We start from the raw sequence: 18,601 nt of genomic DNA, 5'->3' as shown, positions 1-18,601 counted from the left end.
GACGTAAACTTCGATCCGCCGGACTCAGTCCGACACAGATCGATTCTTACGTCACTCCAGATGTTCCGCACACAATGCGAGCTCAATCTGATTGGCTGATTGGATCAGCCAATCGGATTGAACTTGAATATGATTGGCTGATTCAATCAGCCAATCAGATTTTTCCTACCTTAATTCCGATTGGCTGATAGAATCCTATCAGCCAATCGGAATTGAAGGGACGCCATCTTGGATGACGTCCCTTAAAGGAGCCTTCATTCGTCGGTAGTCCGTCGGTAAAGAAGGATGTTCCGTGTCGGCGGGATGAAGATTGAAGACCCCGCTTGGAAGATGACATCGCCCGGATAGAAGACTTCTTCAGCGCCTCTTGGAAGATGACATCGCCCGGATGGAAGACTTCTTCAGCGCCGCTTGGAGGATCACTTCATCGGATGGAAGATTTCTTCAGCGCCGCTTGGAGGATAACTTCTGCCGCTCCGGGTCTCCTCTTCGTTTCCATCGCTGCTCGGCTGAGTGAAGACGACTCAAGGTAGGATGATCTTCAGGGGATTAGTGTTAGGTTATTTTAAGGGGGGTTTGGGTTAGATTAGGGGTATGTGGGTGGTGGGTTTTAATGTTGGGGGGGGGGGGTTGTATTTTTCTTTTACAGGCAAAAGAGCTGAATTATTTGGGGCATGCCCCACAAATGGCCCTTTTAAGGGCTGGTAAGGTAAAAGAGCTTTGAACTTTTTAAATTTAGAATAGGGTAGGGCATTTTTTATTTTGGGGGGGTTTGTTATTTTATTAGGGGGCTTAGATTAGGTGTAAGTAGCTTAAAATTGTTGTAATATTTTTTAAATGTTTGTAACTTATTTTTTTTATTTTTTGTAACTTAGCTTTTTTTATTTTTTGTACTTTAGTTAGTTTATGTAATTGTATTTAATTGTAGTTATTTGTAGTTAATTTATTTAATTAATTTTGTATTTATTTTAGCTAGGTAGTTATTAAATAGTTAATAACTATTTAATAACTATTCTAACTAGCTAAAATAAATACAAAGTTACCTGTAAAATAAATATAAATCCTAAGATAGCTACAATGTAATTATTAATTACATTGTAGCTATCTTAGGGTTTATTTTACAGGTAAGTATTTAGTTTTAAATAGGAATAATTTATTTAAGTATAGTGTAGTGTTAGGTGTAATTGTAACTTAGGTTAGTTTTTATTTTACAGGTTAATTTCTCTTTATTTTAGCTAGGTAAGCTATTAAATAGTTAATAACTATTTAATAGCTATTGTACCTAGTTAAAATAAATTGAAATTTGCCTGTAAAATAAAAATAAATCCTAAGATAGCTACAATATAATTATTATTTATATTGTAGCTATATTAGGGTTTATTTTAAAGGTAAGTATTTAGTTTTAAATAGGATTAATTTAGTTCATAATAGAAATATTATTTAGATTTATTTAATTAATATTTAAGTTAGGTGGGTGTTAGGGTTAGTGTTAGACTTAGGTTTAGGGGTTAATAATTTTATTACAGTGGCGGCGGTGTAGGGGGGGCAGGATAGGGGTTAATAAATTTATTATAGGTGGCGATGGTGTGGGGGGGCAGGATAGGGGTTAATAAATTTAATATAGGTTGCGGCGGGGTCAGGGAGCGGCGGTTTAGGGGTTAAACTATTTATTTAGTTGCGGCGAGGTGCGGGATCAGCAGGATAGGGGTTAATAACTTTATTATAGAGGGCGACGGTATAGGGGGGCAGGATAGGGGTTACTAGGTATAATGTAGGTGGCAGTGGTGTCCGGGAGCGGCGGTTTAGGGGTTAATACATTTATAAGAGTTGTGGCGGGGTCTAGGAGCGGCGGTTTAGGGGTTAATACATTTATAAGAGTTGCGGCGGGGTCTAGGAGTGGCAGTTTAGGGGTTAGTAACTTTATTTAGTTGCGGGGGGCTCCGGGAGCGCCGGTATAGGGGGTAGAACAGTGTAGTTTAGTGCGGGTGCTTAGTGACAGGCATGAATAGTGACAGGCTAGCAATAAAGCTGTAAAAAAGCCGAAGAGCAGCGAGATCGGATGAGTGATAACTCTCACAGTCCGCTGCTCATCGCCCCGTACTTGGTGCGCAGCTTTTTGACAGCTTTTTTGATAACTTAGGCGAATTTTTGCAGGTCCGCGGCGGCGATGTGAGGCGAGCTTAGGCGGGCGTATTGGGCCGGCGAAGACAGGTAAAATAGACACGTTGATAACTACCCCCCCAGTATGAAAATACACTCAAAATAAGTCTGAAATAATTGCTCTGTAGTATCTCTACACATAACACACCCTTCAATGATATGCTAGTAACAATGGGTGAGTACATCAATATTTATGTGACGTATAACTTGGGAAATTAACCATAGAATAAATAACCTCTACTCTTAAAAGATGTATCTCATTACAATTGTGGCCTTTTTCTTATTCATCTATAAAATACATGCTGGCTATGTGTAAGTCTATATTCAGAGTTAGTAGATATGTGCCAAACATAAGAAAGACAAATCCAATAGCCTTAATACCAGTGTGTACTATATATGTGAGGACAGTATCCCCAGCAGCCAAACTATACTAGTAATGTGGTGGAACATCTGCACATAACATCCAGATTTAAATCATATTAATTTTGATAATAAAGCACAATTACTAAAACTCACAATTATAATATGAAGGTACACATCTGCCCAATTTGTGCAATAACCCTTAGAATCATATCGTAACCAGCTCCATAATAAGGTGCGATTACAATGTAAAATACACCAAGACATCTTGGTAGGCGTGCTTTCAAACATCACAAGCATCAATAGGCCAATTGACGGGCGGACTTGGCTCCCGATTGGCTAATAGGTGTGAAAAAACAATAAGACGGACATGATTGGTCCAAATAACACACTCCCATATTCGCATCATAACATGCGGTTTTGTTTACATTGCAGTTACCGGAGATTGGAATTAGGGGAAGCACCAGGGGATAAGTGTATGGGGTTAGGGTTATAGTTGGAATTAGGGTAAGAACCAGGGTTAGGATTAGTGTATGAGTTTAGGCTTAGGGTAATGGCTAGGGTTGGAATTAGGGTAAGCATCAGGGGATTAGTGTATGGGGTTAGGGTTATGGTTGGAATTAGGGTAAGAACCAGGGTAAGGATTAGTGTATGAGGTTATGCTTAGGTTTAGGGTAATGGCTAGGATTGGAATTAGGGTGAGGATTAGGTTTAGGGTTATAGCTAGGGATGGAAATAGTGCTTTCTGTTTGTTGCCATTGCCAATGGGAAAAGGCGCCATGAAGGTAGTAAAAGGGCCCAATATGCACTGGTTACATTGTGGCTGTGGTATTCATTGACACATACCCACAAAATAAATACAGTATAGTCAAGTAATTTTAAACCCCAAATGTCAATATATACTGTAAAATAAAAAATAAAAATACAAATAAAACCATTTAAATAACATTTCCACTAAACTTTCGTTTTGTAATTTGCCTACCAGAAATTCACATTTCAAGAAGTAATGAGTCTCTGAAAATTGTGGTTCCCCACCCCCAGTAAACTTAAGCTTGAGTGTGCAGGCTGTCTATTCCCTCCTGTGCGCGGATACACAGGGAGGAAGTGATGAGGGAGCGGGAGGTCACATGTTCTCAGTTCTCCCTTTTAATTCCGGCTCCCAGCCAGCAGCAGGCCAGCACAGATCTCGGAGGCCCCTTCTGCTCCTCCCACCCGACCCATGGCTGCCCGCATCATTAGTAGCATGGCATGTCTCTTGCATACAGCGGCCGTGAGACAACATTGCAAGTAAGCAGATGCTCTCAGTCTCACGGCCGCTGTATGTAAGTCTGTCACTGCAGATTGTGTGTGCTGCTCACTCACGGTCCTCCTCCCACCCTTGGCCGCTGGCGTCCGCATCAGTAGTACTGTAGCAGCATGTCTCTTGCATACAGTGGCCGCCCGTGAGGCAAAATTGTAAGCAGATGCTCTCAGTCTCACGGCCGCTGTATGTAAGTCTGTCACTGCAGATTGTGTGTGCTGCTCACTCACGGTCCTCCTCCCACCCTTGGCCGCTGGCGTCCGCATCAGTAGTACTGTAGCAGCATGTCTCTTGCATACAGCGGCAGCCCATGAGGCAAAATTGTAAGCAGATGTTCTCAGTCTCACGGCCGCTGCGCTGTATGTAAGTCTGGAGTGTCTGACTGTGTACCCTGCTCCTTATAAGGCGGTATGGCCGTTTAACAGTGTTGCAAAATTTACAAATAATACTTTTTCACATATTATTTGTAAATTTTGCAGCATTGTTAAACGGCCATACCGCCTACAGGGGACACAGTCAGACACTCCAGACTTACTACAGCGGTCGTGAGACTGAGAGCATCTGCTTACAATTTACGGCCACTGTATGCAAGAGACATGCTGCTACAGTACTACTGATGCGGACGCCAGCGGCCAAGGATGGGAGGAGGACCGTGAGTGAGCAGCGGACACAGTCTGCAGTGACAGACTTACATACAGCGGCCGTGAGACTGAGAGCATCTGCTTACTTGCAATGTTGTCTCACGGCCGCTGTATGCAAGAGAAAAAAATTGGGGCACGCAGTATGAGTGGTAATAGTGGGAGGGGCTAAGATAACCGGTGGCCCACCGGGCAAATGCCCGGTATGCCCTATGGTCATTGGCTCAGCAGATGTGTTCAGCTAGCTCCCAGTAGAGCATTGGTACTCTAGAATAAGATTACATATAAGAACATTTTCGATTTGTACGTTTATGTCCTTTTAACATCAAAATAAGCATATTGTAATGTTTCAACTGTCGTTAAGAGTTTTTAATGTCACAAACAAATACATGAAGTGAGAATTCTAGAATATTTCTGTTGTACTCACCAGAATCTGAGATATCGTCCCAATACGGAGAATCAAACTCATAATCAGCCTTTAAAATCTGCTCAAATAGTTTAGAATCATTTTCATCATAGAATGGTGGATAACCGCAGAGTCTGAAAGATAAGAGACAGGGAATAATGTCACAAACGGTACCATTGTATATAGGAATAATGTCACAAACGGTACCATTGTATATAGGAATAATGTCACAAACGGTACCATTGTATATAGGAATAATGTCACAAACGGTACCATTGTATATAGGAATAATGTCACAAACGGTCCCATTGTATATAGGAATAATGTCACAAACGGTACCATTGTATATAGGAATAATGTCACAAACGGTACCATGGGTGCAAAACGGTTATATAGACTTTATATAGATACATATTCTCCTGCTTACAAAGCCACAAGTGCACAAACACCAGTTCATATTATAACAATAACACTCAACACCAGGATTGTTCGACACAACATGAAACCCAACATTTTTCTTTCATGATTTAGGTAGAACAAACTATTTTTTCTAGTTTTCTTCTAATATAAAATGTGCTTTATTCTCTTGGTATCATTAGTTGAAGGAGCAGCAATGCACTACTGGTTTCTAACTGAACACATAGGTGAACCAATGGCAATCGGTATATATATGCAGCCACCAATCAGTATCTAGCACACAGCTAGCTTACCCTTCAACAAAGGATAACAAGAGAAGGAAGCTAATTAAATAATAGAAGTAAAATGGAAAGTTGTTTAAAATTGTATGTTCTGTCTGAATCATGAATGTCTAATTATGACTATTACTGTCCCTTTAAGTGCTTTGTCCACCTTAAAATTCTCAAATAACCCTTCCTTGTCTTGTAGAGGGTAGATGACAAAACATACACAAACCATCATGGAGATTTTTATAACATTCAGGCTGTACATTGCCTGGGCAGTGTGCATTGTTACAACAACATATGTTCACATTTTATAAGTGAGGCATTAAGAAAAGAATTATGCAATAATTATACTCAGTACTCACCACAGTGCTCCTTATTAAGACAACATGCTGCCTATTGACATCTGCTGAAGAAATGGACACTACATCACGCTAACCCTATTCTCTCTCTTCTACTTTCAGGTACGTGAATAGAGTCCCTGTCAATCTGCACACTATACACTGCACTCTGGTGTTTTTTCCTCTCCTGTAACTCTCTTTTGGTACGTGAATAGAGTCCCTGTCAATCTGCACACTATTCACTGAACTCTGGTGTTTTTTTCCTCTCCTGTAACTCTCTTTTGGTACGTGAATAGAGTCCTGTCAATCTGCAAAGTAGTCACTGCGCTCTGGTGTTTTTTCCTCTCCTGTAACTCTCTTTTGGTAAATGAATAGAATCCCTGTCAATCTGCAAACTATTCACTGTGCTCTGGTGTTTTTTCCTCTCCTGTAACTCTCTTTTGGTACATGAATAGAGTCCCTGTCAATCTGCAAACTATTCACTGCGCTCTGGTGTATTTTCCTCTCCTGTAACTCTCTTTTGGTACGTGAATAGAGTCCCTGTCAATTTGCAAACTGTTCACTGCACTCTGGGTTTTTTTTTTATCTATAACTCTCTTTTGGTACGAGAATAGAGTCCCTGTCAATCTTCAAAGTATTCACTGCACTCTGGGTTTTTTTCCCTCTCCTGTAACCCTCTTTTGGTATGTAGATAGGGTCTTGTCAATCTGCAAAGTAGTCACTGCACTCTGGTGTTTTTTCCTCTCCTGCAACTCTCTTTTGGTATGTGAATAGAATCCCTGTCAATCTACAAACTATTCGCTGCACTCTGGTGTTTTTCCTCTCCTGTAACTCTCTTTTGGTACGTGAATAGAGTCCCTGTCAATCTGCACACTATTCACTGCACTCTGGTGTTTTTTCCTCTCCAGTAACTCTCTTTTGGTACGTGAATAGAGTCCATGTCAATCTGTACACTATTCACTGCACTCTGGTGTTTTTCCTCTCCAGTAACTCTCTTTTGGTATGTGTGCATGTATAGTGAGCAAATAACTTAAGATTGTTAATTTAGTCCTGCATTTGTTGTAATGTTATCCAATGTCTTACTTCTAATGTTTTTAATTGCCATGTGATGTTCAATCCTTATCAATACTTGCTATTATGCTTAAATGTATAGCTGTCTTATGCCATACATTTCAAGCTTCTCCATGTTTTACTCTTTGTTTACTTAAAGGGACACTGAACCCAAATTTTTTCTTTAGTGATTCAGATAGAGCATGCAGTTTTAAGCAACTTTCTAATTTACTCCTATTTTTTTATTGGTGGATGAATTTATCCACCAATAAGCAAGAACAACCCAGGTTGTTCACCAAAAATGGGCCGGCATATAAACTTACATTCTTGCATTTCAAATAAAGATACCAAGAGAATGAAGAAAATTTGATAATAGGGGTAAATTAGAAAGTTGCTTAAAATGTCATGCTCTATCTTAATCACGAAAGAAAAAATTTGGGTTCAGTGTCCCTTTAACTTATCTGATCCTGACCAGACCAGAATCTAACTTTCAAATTGGCCTTTAATTTGTCTTTGATTTATCAATCATAAATTTAGTGGACACAGCTGACTTCCCAGCCTATGTATTTAACATTAGCCTAGGCAGTGTGCATTGTTACAACAACATATGTTCACATTTTTGAAGTGAACATTTTATAAGTGAGGCATTAAGAAAGAATTATACAAGAATTGAACAAGGATTAGACAAGGAGCAAGACACAAGGCAAGTACTTTGTAATATTATGTTTATGTATCTCATTGTTTCCTTATGCAATTGCTGCTGTTATACTGTGTCTTATGTGTTTAATTGGTTCCCACTTTTGTAAAAATGCTCAATATATTCATATTCCCTTTTGCTACCTCTTGTCTCTATAACAAACTACATTATTCATTTACTCCCTCTCCCTCTGCACTGTTCATTAGCCCATCACTCTTAAACTCACCTTACTTTTGAACTCACTACTGCAAATCTGTATCTCATTTCATGTCACTCTCCCTCTTGCTTTTACTAACTGCTGGTTATATCTATTCTAATCTTGGTCCCCAAAAATTTCCTCCCTTAACCTTCGGGCCCTAACAGAAACCTGTCTCTCTCCCCTAGACACAGCATCCACTGCTGCTCTGTCACATGGGGTCTCCACTTCAGTCACACTCCTAGGTCTGGTAATAGACAAGGAGGTGGTGGTGTAGGTATTTTACATTCCTCTTGTTGCACCTTTGAACAAATACAACCCATCTCTACCCTCACATTTTCCTCATTCGAAACCCACATGATTCACTTATTCTCCCCTCTCTCTGTACGTGTTGCAGTCATATACCGACCCCCTGGCTCCTCAACTTAATTTCTAGATCACTTGGCTGCCTGGCTACAGTATTTCCTTTCCTCAGACACCCCTGCTCTCATTCTTGGCGACTTCAACATCCCTCTTCACAATCCGACTGCCTCTTCTGCAAAACTACTTCTGCAACTCACTTCCTCTTTCGGTTTGTCACAATGGACTGATTCTCCCACTCACAAAGACGGTCACTCCCTTGACCTGATCTTTAGCTATTGATGCACTATTTCATACTTCACAAACTCCCATTTTCCTCTTTTTGACCAGCATCTCCTCACTTGCAACATATCATCCCTCCCTACAACTCTTCCTCCTTCTACTCCTCACACCAAACTTCACAGAAGCATTACGTCATTAGATCAGCAACAGCTTGCTAATTCCCTTGAACCTCTCCTCTTATCCTTCTCCTCCTTTTCCTGCACTGATCAATCTATCTGCCACAATAATTCCACCCTTACATCTGTCTTTATCAATCTGGCCCCTCTTACCATAGCTCGGAAATCCCACACTCATCCTCAGCCCTGGCATACTCCTCTGACACGGTACCGACGCAGATGTTCCCATACTGCTGAGCGGCACTGGAGAAAATCTTGGAGTTCAGCTGATTTTCTTGAACTACTACTATTCTGCCCTTAATCTCTATACGCCACATTACTTATCAACATGGATCTCTACTCTTTCTTCAACCCCAAAATGTCTGTTCTCTACTTTCAATACTCTTCTCTGCCCACCTCCCACCCCCACCTCCTAATACAACTTCTCTGTCAGCTCAAGACTTCTTCAATAAAAAAATCAACTCCATCAGAAACAAAATCAGCTCTCAACATACTTTCATTCTCTCACCCCCTCAAACGCTCGCAATCAACCACAAGCCACATAGCCATAAACTTAGCTCTTTCTTTCCTGTTATTGAGGAAGAAGTTACTGTGCTCTCACCTAACTACCTGTCTCCTTGACCCTATCCCCTCTCAGCTACTCCCCTCCCTCTTTTCTACCCTTACCCCTATACTCACACACATTTTCAACCTCTCCCTCAGCACCGGTATATTTCCCTCATCTCTGAAACATGCACTGGTCACTCCTATCCTCAAAAAACATTCCCATGATCCAACCTCCCCATCCAACTACCGCCCTATTTCCCTCCTCCCTCTTGCCTCAAAGCTTCTCGAAAAGCTAGAATATGCACGCCTATCCCATTTCCTTAGATTAAACTCCCTCCTTGACCCACTGCAATTTGGATTTCGTCCCCATCACTCCACAGAGACAGCAATCGTTAAGGTAACGAACAACCTACTTACAGCAAAATCAAAAGGCCACTTCTCTGGGGGGCGGAGCCAACAGCACACAAGCATGGACGCACTTTCATAATGCTCCTGAACTAATACTACTTTTGAGGACTTTGGAATATGTTTCTAATCCAGCTAAACTTGATAGAACTCATTAATAATGGCTGGGATTAATACCATGCTTTTATTGTGAACCAACTCTGACATCAAGCGAGATTTTGACTAACTGGGATTGGAGGCCTGCATCGGCAGCTTAAAACGGGCGACCATCTTTTTTTACCCGCATGGTAGTGACGCTACATAAATCCCGTGGAGTAATTATTGAAACCCATAACCTACATCATTTCACCTCTCTTGTACCTGTCACAAAGCTGGACACTTAAACTAAACATGCACACAACCACTCAGTTTCTGGAAGCGCTGCGCGGCATACTGAGAGATCACCACGCCGCACTTGAAAATGCGCTATACAGAAACTCTCGGCCAGAGGACGCCTGCATCTCTAGATCGGACACACAGCCTGATTCTGCATTTGGAGGAGACCAGGAGCTCTGCTTTCATGAGCGGGTTGCTGCGGACGCAGAAGTTACCGCGGTTGATAGAGCCCTGCTGGGAAAGTATCCATTGCACACCATGGAGATCACTGCCACAGCGACTCAGCCGGCTCTCGTGTATAGCTCAATAGAGGTGCACACAGTTATACAAGGCAAAGCAGGAGTGCTGGCGCTTAATGGAAGTGCGGAACCCAGAGCTGAAGTCACAGTGGCGATGATGTGGTCTGGAGTCTTGGATCCGGATTTTGGGCCCATCACTCACCAATCCACCAAGCAGCTTTGGAACTTTCTCCCGGCATCTACCACAGGCAGTTGTGGAAACTGGTTGCTCCGGTGTCAGAACAGCTGGGGAGGCTTTTCACATTTATCTAAAGTTGGAGTGGGATAGATATAGTCAAACCCCTTACGGACAGTCTGCTCATAATTGCTGGAACTGAATTACCGTTAAAATACTATAGTTGTTAACCTCATTGTTTCTTATTGTTTTCCCTCTACTCTGGCTACAGGACCTCATGAACGATGCAGTCTACCAGTCTCAGTAATGTTGCCACTTTTTCCATTATCCCTTTATGTGCCTGCTTATAATTATACTGATAGCATGATTATAATATTATGTGTTATGTTTTGTCATATCTATATATAAGCTATTGTGCCCAACTAAGTGATTTCTGATCCACTGGATACAGCATGGCACTGTATATGTCTATTCATTCTTCTAAACCAAATAGGTGTTGACTTCTAAGCATTATATCAACCACAGGATTTAGACTAGCTTGCTCAGACTGTGCCATATCTATAGCTTGGCCTTGCTTCTGTATCATATTTATGTGGCTCAAGGTGTGAGGCTATGCTTTTCATGCTTTTCATATTTATATCTGCATGTTTTGTTACCGTTTCATCATCTATACAGCAGTGTAATTACTGCTATGCCTATGCAGATGCCCCTACCCTACATGTCTGAGGACCCTGTTTGTCAAAAGTTCTTATGCATTTGTTAAACCCATTGTTGCAGTATAACCACCTGTTTCAGAGGTAACATTTTGTAAAGGTTCCTACCTTCTATATGGGTCTTAGCACTCACTATTGTATGTTCCCAGTACTTCATACTTTGGGGCTCCTTACTCCTCAAGATAACATACCCATAATTGACTCTCAAACTCAGGGCCACCCTATTTTATCTTTACGGTCCAGCTCTGTGCTATAATTGTTTACTGTTTCAGTACTGATCATTGATCCTAGTCAGTTGAGTATAGATTCCCTACACACACTTTGTCTTCTTTAAATATTGACCCTCGCAGTGTATGGGTCCCTGGGTACAATTTTCCATTCCATTCCCATGTTAAACCTTTGAGCTAGCACCACTGATATTAATATATGGGGGTTGGGCTGCCAGCGGCCGAGACAGCAAAACCCTCTTTCCCATCATTTTAGCTAGGTGCAAGCCCTTAACTATCATTGGGAGCTTAGAGACATGTAACCACTCACAAACAAAGCTGGCTTTACTTTAGTATCCTTATTATAACTACTGAATTTCTAGACACCAATATGTGCACATCTCATTTATCTATTATATTCCAACTCCAACCTCCCCCCCCACCCCCCATAATAAGCCTCCCAATCTGGGAGTACTAACTATGCGGCTTATCTTGCCCATGCCGCACCATAAGTATTATACAATACCCACATATCATATTATATTATTTTAGCAAAAGAATGGCGCCCCCATGGTAGCTATTGTTTGAAATATTAATTGCCATTCTATTCTAAGCCACCATGTTTAGTTTTATATATTGCACCTTACCTACATATCCTACTATGTTCTCTAAACATTTAATTGGCGGCCTCTTTGTATGTAAAAATAACTGAGGTTCCAGTCTTCCGCTTGGTGTTACCTGTGATGGGAATGTAGTCTATCTCTATGTATGCAGAATCATTACACTGTATCTTATATGTTTGTTTTAGGATATGTTCCTCCTCATGAGCTGTATTATTTTCGCACAACCTCAATAAAAATTAAATAAAAAAATTTAAAAAAAGGCCACTTCTCTCTGCTTATCCTTTTTGATCTGTCTGCAGCCTTTGCTACTGTTGACCACCCTCTTTTGCTCCAAACCCTCCAATCCTTCTGCATTGGTGACATAGTCCTCTCGTGGTTGTCTTCCTACCTGTCAAATCGTACCTTTAGTGTAGCCTTCTCTGCCCCATCACCACTTTCTGTCGGGGTACCGCAAGGCTCTGTCCTTGGTCCCCTTCTCTTCTCAATCTACACTTCATCACTAGGTTCCCTAATAAAGTACCACGGTTTCCACTATCATTTGTATGCAGACGACACCCAAATCTACTTCTCTGCACCAGACCTATCTCCTTCCTTGCTATCCCGTGTCACTAACTGTTTTTCTCACATCTCTTCCTGGATGTCCTCTCACTACCTCAAGCTTCCACATTAAAAACATCTCTAAAATTAGACATTTCCTTACACAAGACACAACTAAGATTTTAATCCACTCTCTCAATCTTTCCCACCTCGATTACTGAAACTCTGTCCTCTCTGGTCTCCCCAGCTGCCGCCTAGCTCCTTTACAATACATAATGAATGCCTCTGCCAGGTTCATCTTCCTTACACATTGCTCTTCATCTGCTGCACCTCCCTGTCAATCCCTTCACTGGCTTCCTCTTGCCTCTAGGATTAAACACAAAATTCTCACTCTGACATACAAAGCCCTCAACTGCACTGCTCCCCCCTATATATCAGAACAGCTCAAGCGACAGACATGTCTGATAGACAGAGGGACAGAAAGAACCCAACCACAAGCCCCCAGGGAATGGAAAGAAAAAAGAGGGAACTCACCCACCCCAACAGAGCTTGGATGCCAACCCAACCCGCTCCTCCATAATAAGGCACAATAAGGAGAACCCCCTAGGACCTGGAACAGAGAAAATTGCAATAGATCCATAGGAAGACCTGTCACAACTCTCTTAGACAGTCTCTATGCAGATAGATCAATTTCCAGCAGGTGGAACAGAGCTCACAGAGCAGCAGATGTTGCCCCTTACAGAAATAAGCTACCTGATCCAATCTCCTACCCACATAGCAGGACAAAGACCCTCCAGAGAGAGGAAACCCCAACTCATAAGGAAGCTAAACTATCCCCTCCAAAGAGAAGGGCACAGATAAGAACAGCGTACATGTCCACAAGACATGAAGCCATAGTATGATCAAAACACGGACCAAATGAAAATCATCCAGACAATACTGTTGACCCAACAGAGAAAAGAACTCCACATAGAGGAGCACACTCCATCCGAAGGACAAGTCAGGCCTTAAAGTTTATTACCAGTACCCGAAGGTAGATGTGAATTCTGGCCTATCTGCTTGCAAGCCCAAAGAGCTAGCCCCTATGTCGCAACATAGGGTCCCTGAAAAAAACTGTGTCCACCGGACCATAAGTCTCCAGACATCCAAGAAGGATCCAAGACAAGAAATCCGGACCCGAGACCCAGAATCGTCCTCGAAGGAACGAAACCCTCAGGGAACACAAGATACCCCGACTGAAGCAATCAGACCTCACAGGGGATGAGAACCAGGAAACCCGAAGAATGGGTACAGAACTCACTCATAATTCCCAGCCCAAAGGAAAGAGAACACCCTTAGCCGGAGGTCAAAACCCCCCTCAGCAAGGTACTAGACCGCGACAAAGTCACGCAATTTCTCTAGAGCCCAAAGGCCCCAAGGGCAGCTCTAAGGGAAATTAAAACAAAAACAGAGTCAACCGAAAGATAGTTGAAAGAAAGACTAATCTTAATAATCCCTTCAGATTAACGTTTCAGAGGACCACACTCAAGGGAGAAGAATGCAAAGCATCCCGAACCCAGGCAGAAAAACATCCCCTAAGCAAAAAGCTTGGAAAAGAGACAACACCTCCTATCGCCCCTGATATGGAGACGACTAACTCCCAAAGGAAGACAGAGCCTCATGGCCTTCACTTCCTAATTAATCGACCAAAGCTGCCAGAAAAACTAGACGAAGTCCAGAAAGTCTCGACCCAAAGGAAGAGAACCTCTAAAAGGAACAAGTCCTAAAAGAACACTTCCAAAGAGACCCTGAAAGGCAAAACCGTAAGAACAGAGGTATGAAGGAACTAAATCCTCCAAACCTCTAACCCACAACAGGAAGGAACACTCTAGTTCCCGAAAATTTTGGAAACAACTGAGCATGTCGCCGCTGATCTCAACAGAGTCCCGGCCCACTAGATTGAAAGACTGAACCAATCCCCCATGCCCCTAAGCAACCACAGACTCTCAAGTCCACTCAGGATGCTTGTTGAAGCTTGTAAAATAAAAGACAACCACAAAAATCATATTGTGATCACTAGGCGCCCTCACTGGACCAACTCCCTGCATCTTCACCCATGCTCTCACTGAGAGGCTGACAGGACTACTTAAAACTCCAGTCCCATGCCGAAGAGTACTACCCTCTATAAGAGACTATCGAAAACTTCTGACAATTCTCTGCCAACTGGGGGATGAGGGAAGTGGGAGGAGTATTTAAGCCTTTGGCTGGGGTGTCTTTGCCTCCTCCTGGTGGTCAGGCTCTGAATTTCCAAAAGAAATGAATGCAGCTGTGGACTCTTTCAATTTATGAAGAAAAGTATATTATTATTTTTATTTTAAAATTTCTTTTTATTGATTTAGCAATAACACTTTGTTACAAACAGGATAAACAAAATTTCAAGATGTATTATAACAGACCAGCTTGAAACCAAGGGCCCCAGCACTGTCATGGCCACATAGAATCTCCCCCGATAAAGGAGGGATAAAGAACAATCAGACCGACCACAAAATCGTGAGTATCAATTCCAGAGAGGAAAGTTCCCGAAGGAAACATCACACCACAACATGAGCTTTACACCTAATAAAAATCATCCTCACCGGATGAAAATAAAAGATAAGGAGAGCGCAGGACTAGCCCAACAGGGGTCTGAGACTTCCAAGCTCAAAAATGGAAAAGGATACACAAATAACAAAGACTATAAGAAAATTACTTCATCCCCTTATGTCTATGTATGCAAGCCAGTCGAAGAGTAAGACTGAGAATCCCCAGACCCATTAAGAATGGGATCCTCCATCAACGCCAAAAACATGCCTTAGTAGGACACGAAGGCGCACCAGTCTATAATGAAAGGCGCAACATACCTCCACTGGGACAAAAGGAAACACCGGCCCCGAAGGTTGACCCCCTGAGGCCTCAGGGGCAGTTGCTCCCCGGAAGGCTGAACTGGACCAGGCGATCCCACGCCTGACGAGCCCCAGTTAATGAAACACGGACAATATCGTAAGCACACTCCCGGGAGGTGCAGATGCGCCAGCACCAAAGATATTGCCATGCGGAACCGCGTCCTAACCTCTGGTGGGAACAGGCCACACACCCTAGAAAGGATAAGTAGCGTTTGGGTGACCTGTATGCGTAGTAAGAGTTGATAGTAGGGAACTCATCTCGTGAGAAATAGAATCCCTAGAAACGGATGGCTCAGTGGGCACCCGATTCCCCGATCCTGAGGAACAGAGCACTCTAAAACGGCATACGGAACATAATTGAAGGGCATGTATCACCCGGGCCAATTCATATTCTTCGCAAGAAGAAGAGTCTGAATCAGAGACATCCATCTCTAAGAATACTCCATAACTGGGACACTGCCGCCTCCAGAGAACCAGACACCAGTGAACCAGGATTTCTCCGTCGCCACGCGGTCAGGAAAACAGAAATGGAGTCACAAGGTAAACCGTGCAGTTCATTTAAAAGCGCGCCCGACCGAAAAGGCTGCGTCACTAGACATAGGCCGTTATGTTCCAAAATAGCCATGAGCCGAAGCAACACTACACAGTAGCAGACAGAATCACATAACAAACATGATTATAAACCCCCCTGTTCAATAATCCCTCTCAGGAGATATGAACCCTTGATTCCTAGATACAAAAAAGAGCCTCACTGAGACCCTATGTCAAAGTTATGCCCGAAAGGTTGTAGTCCCTCTCGGATAAACAGTTGAAATTACAATACATCCATGATGAAAGTAAAATGAAAGGATCTTACTGGAATCTACGCCGTGGAACAGGAACAAGGCCCTTCAAGTGTGACAGATAGTAGCGTCGCTTCTGCCATGGACTTGAGAGAAAAAAGCAGGCAGCGAAAACTCGTCAACGCTGATTGCTTGTGGAGCTGTTAATATGAGTCAGGATGGTTTCGCAGAAAGACTCTCCCTGCATCTTCACCCATGCTCTCACTGAGAGGCTGACAGGACTACTTAAAACTCCAGTCCCATGCCGAAGAGTACTACCCTCTATAAGAGACTATCGAAAACTTCTGACAATTCTCTGCCAACTGGGGGATGAGGGAAGTGGGAGGAGTATTTAAGCCTTTGGCTGGGGTGTCTTTGCCTCCTCCTGGTGGTCAGGCTCTGAATTTCCAAAAGAAATGAATGCAGCTGTGGACTCTTTCAATTTATGAAGAAAAGTATATTATTATTTTTATTTTAAAATTTCTTTTTATTGATTTAGCAATAACACTTTGTTACAAACAGGATAAACAAAATTTCAAGATGTATTATAACAGATTACAATAAAAGTAGACACCACTTCATGGTGGAACGATACACAACAGTCTTATAAGGCAATATTTTTCAGCTCCTCATACTCGCCTAGATTACAAGTTTTGCGCTATAGAGGGTGCGAAAGGAACGCAACAAAAGTTGTGTTATTTCACCCTCCATATTGCTTCCATTACAAGTTTCTAAAAAGTCGCCTTGTGCGTGTGATATGGTGGCGATAAGCTCCATACCCCACAAAATCAAAGGGCTGAGAATACGTGCTCATGCACACTTTCCCCATAGACATCAATGGGGAGAGTGTGTTAGAAAAAACCTAACACCTTACGTTCAAACCTAACACCCTAACATAAACCCCAAGTCTTAACACCCCTAATCTGCTGCCTCTGACATCGCCGACACTTAAATAAAGTTATTAACCCCTAATCTGCCGCTCCTGACATCGCCACCACTATAATAAAGCTATTAACCCCTACTCTGCCGCTCCCCAACATCGCAGCCACTAAATAAAGTTATTAACCCCTAAACCTCTGACCTCCCACATCACCGCCACTAAATAAACCTATTAACCCCTATACCGCCAGCCCCCCACATCACAAAAAACTAAACTGAACTATTAACACCTAATACTAACAACCCCCTAACTTTAAATTAAAATTACAATATCCCTATCTTAAAATAAATAAAAACTTAACTGTGAAATTAAAAAAAACTAAGTTTAAATTAACAATTAACCTAACAACTATTATACTAAAATTAAAATAACTATAAATGAAATAAACTAAATTACACATTAAAAAAAAACTAACACTACTAAAAAAATTAAGTCTAAAAATTACAAAAAATTAAAAATACTGAATTACAAAACCCCCCCACTAAATTAAGAAAAATAAACAAAATTATCCAAAAAAAAAACCAATTACATCTAATTTAATAGCCCTATAAAAATAAAAAAGCCCCCCCAAAATAAAAAAACCCCTATTCTACAATAAACTACCAATAGCCCTTAAAAGGGCCTTTAGTAGGGCATTACCCTAAAGAAATCAGCTCTCTTTTACCTGTGAAAAAATACAAAGACACCCCCAACAGTAAAACCCACCACCCAAACAACCCCCCAAAATTAAAAACCTAACTCTAACAAACACCTAATCTACCCATTGCCCTGAAAAGGGCATTTGTATGGGCACTGCCCTTAAAAGGGCATTCAGCTATTTTACATTGCCCTTATTACCCCAAAAAAGTTTAAAAAGACCTAACACTAACCCCCGAGGATCTACTTACAGTTTCTGATGCGGCGAGGTCTTCTATCTTCATCCAGATTTTATTTATTTTAAGATAGGGATATTGTAATTTTAATTTAAAGTTAGGGGGTTGTTAGGTTTAGGGGTTAATAGTTTAATTTAGTTTTTTGCAATGTGAGGGGCTGGCGGTTTAGGGGTTAATAGATTTATTTAGTGGCGGTGATGTTTTGCACAGCAAAACAAGATCTTGACAATCTTTCAACAAAGGATAAAAGGTTTTATTTGCTCGTCTTTATCAAGAGCATACATTAAAACAAGTAAAACAGGTAAGTAAAACCAAGTATTGAGTGTCATATACACTCAATACTTGGTTTTACTTACCTGTTTAACCTTTTATCCTTTGTTGAAAGATTGTCAAGATCTTGTTTTGCTGTGCTGAGCTGGAATCTCCTTATTTATGGAGTAAGTTACTACATTTTTTTCAATTATACACTGGATACTTTTGTCATTTGGGTCTCTATTCATTTATAGTCCACTTTTGGATAAACCTGAAAATTCAGTATTTGACTCCAGGAACTTGTGGACTCTTGCCATCTGACGCTACGTTCCCTTTCAGCTGTAAAGATTCATCTTATGGAGTGAGTATACTGCACCCATATTAATTGGC

General features: G+C 41.6%; 1 protein-coding gene across 1 annotated transcript in view; it reads right to left on the bottom strand.

Annotated features, from left to right (window-relative positions):
- CAMK1D (calcium/calmodulin dependent protein kinase ID) overlaps nucleotides 1-18,601 on the bottom strand; it is a 782,349-nt gene that overhangs the window by 75,428 nt on the left and 688,320 nt on the right. The window contains exon 7 of the mRNA XM_053716475.1: nucleotides 4,886-4,998. Coding sequence (XP_053572450.1) covers nucleotides 4,886-4,998 — 113 coding nt within the window. The remainder of the gene's footprint in view (nucleotides 1-4,885; nucleotides 4,999-18,601) is intronic.

This window comes from Bombina bombina, chromosome 6 (assembly GCF_027579735.1).
Source record: "Bombina bombina isolate aBomBom1 chromosome 6, aBomBom1.pri, whole genome shotgun sequence".
Taxonomy (NCBI): domain Eukaryota; kingdom Metazoa; phylum Chordata; class Amphibia; order Anura; family Bombinatoridae; genus Bombina; species Bombina bombina.
Note: the sequence above shows the minus strand (reverse complement) of the source record. Positions and strands in the feature narration are given on the sequence as shown.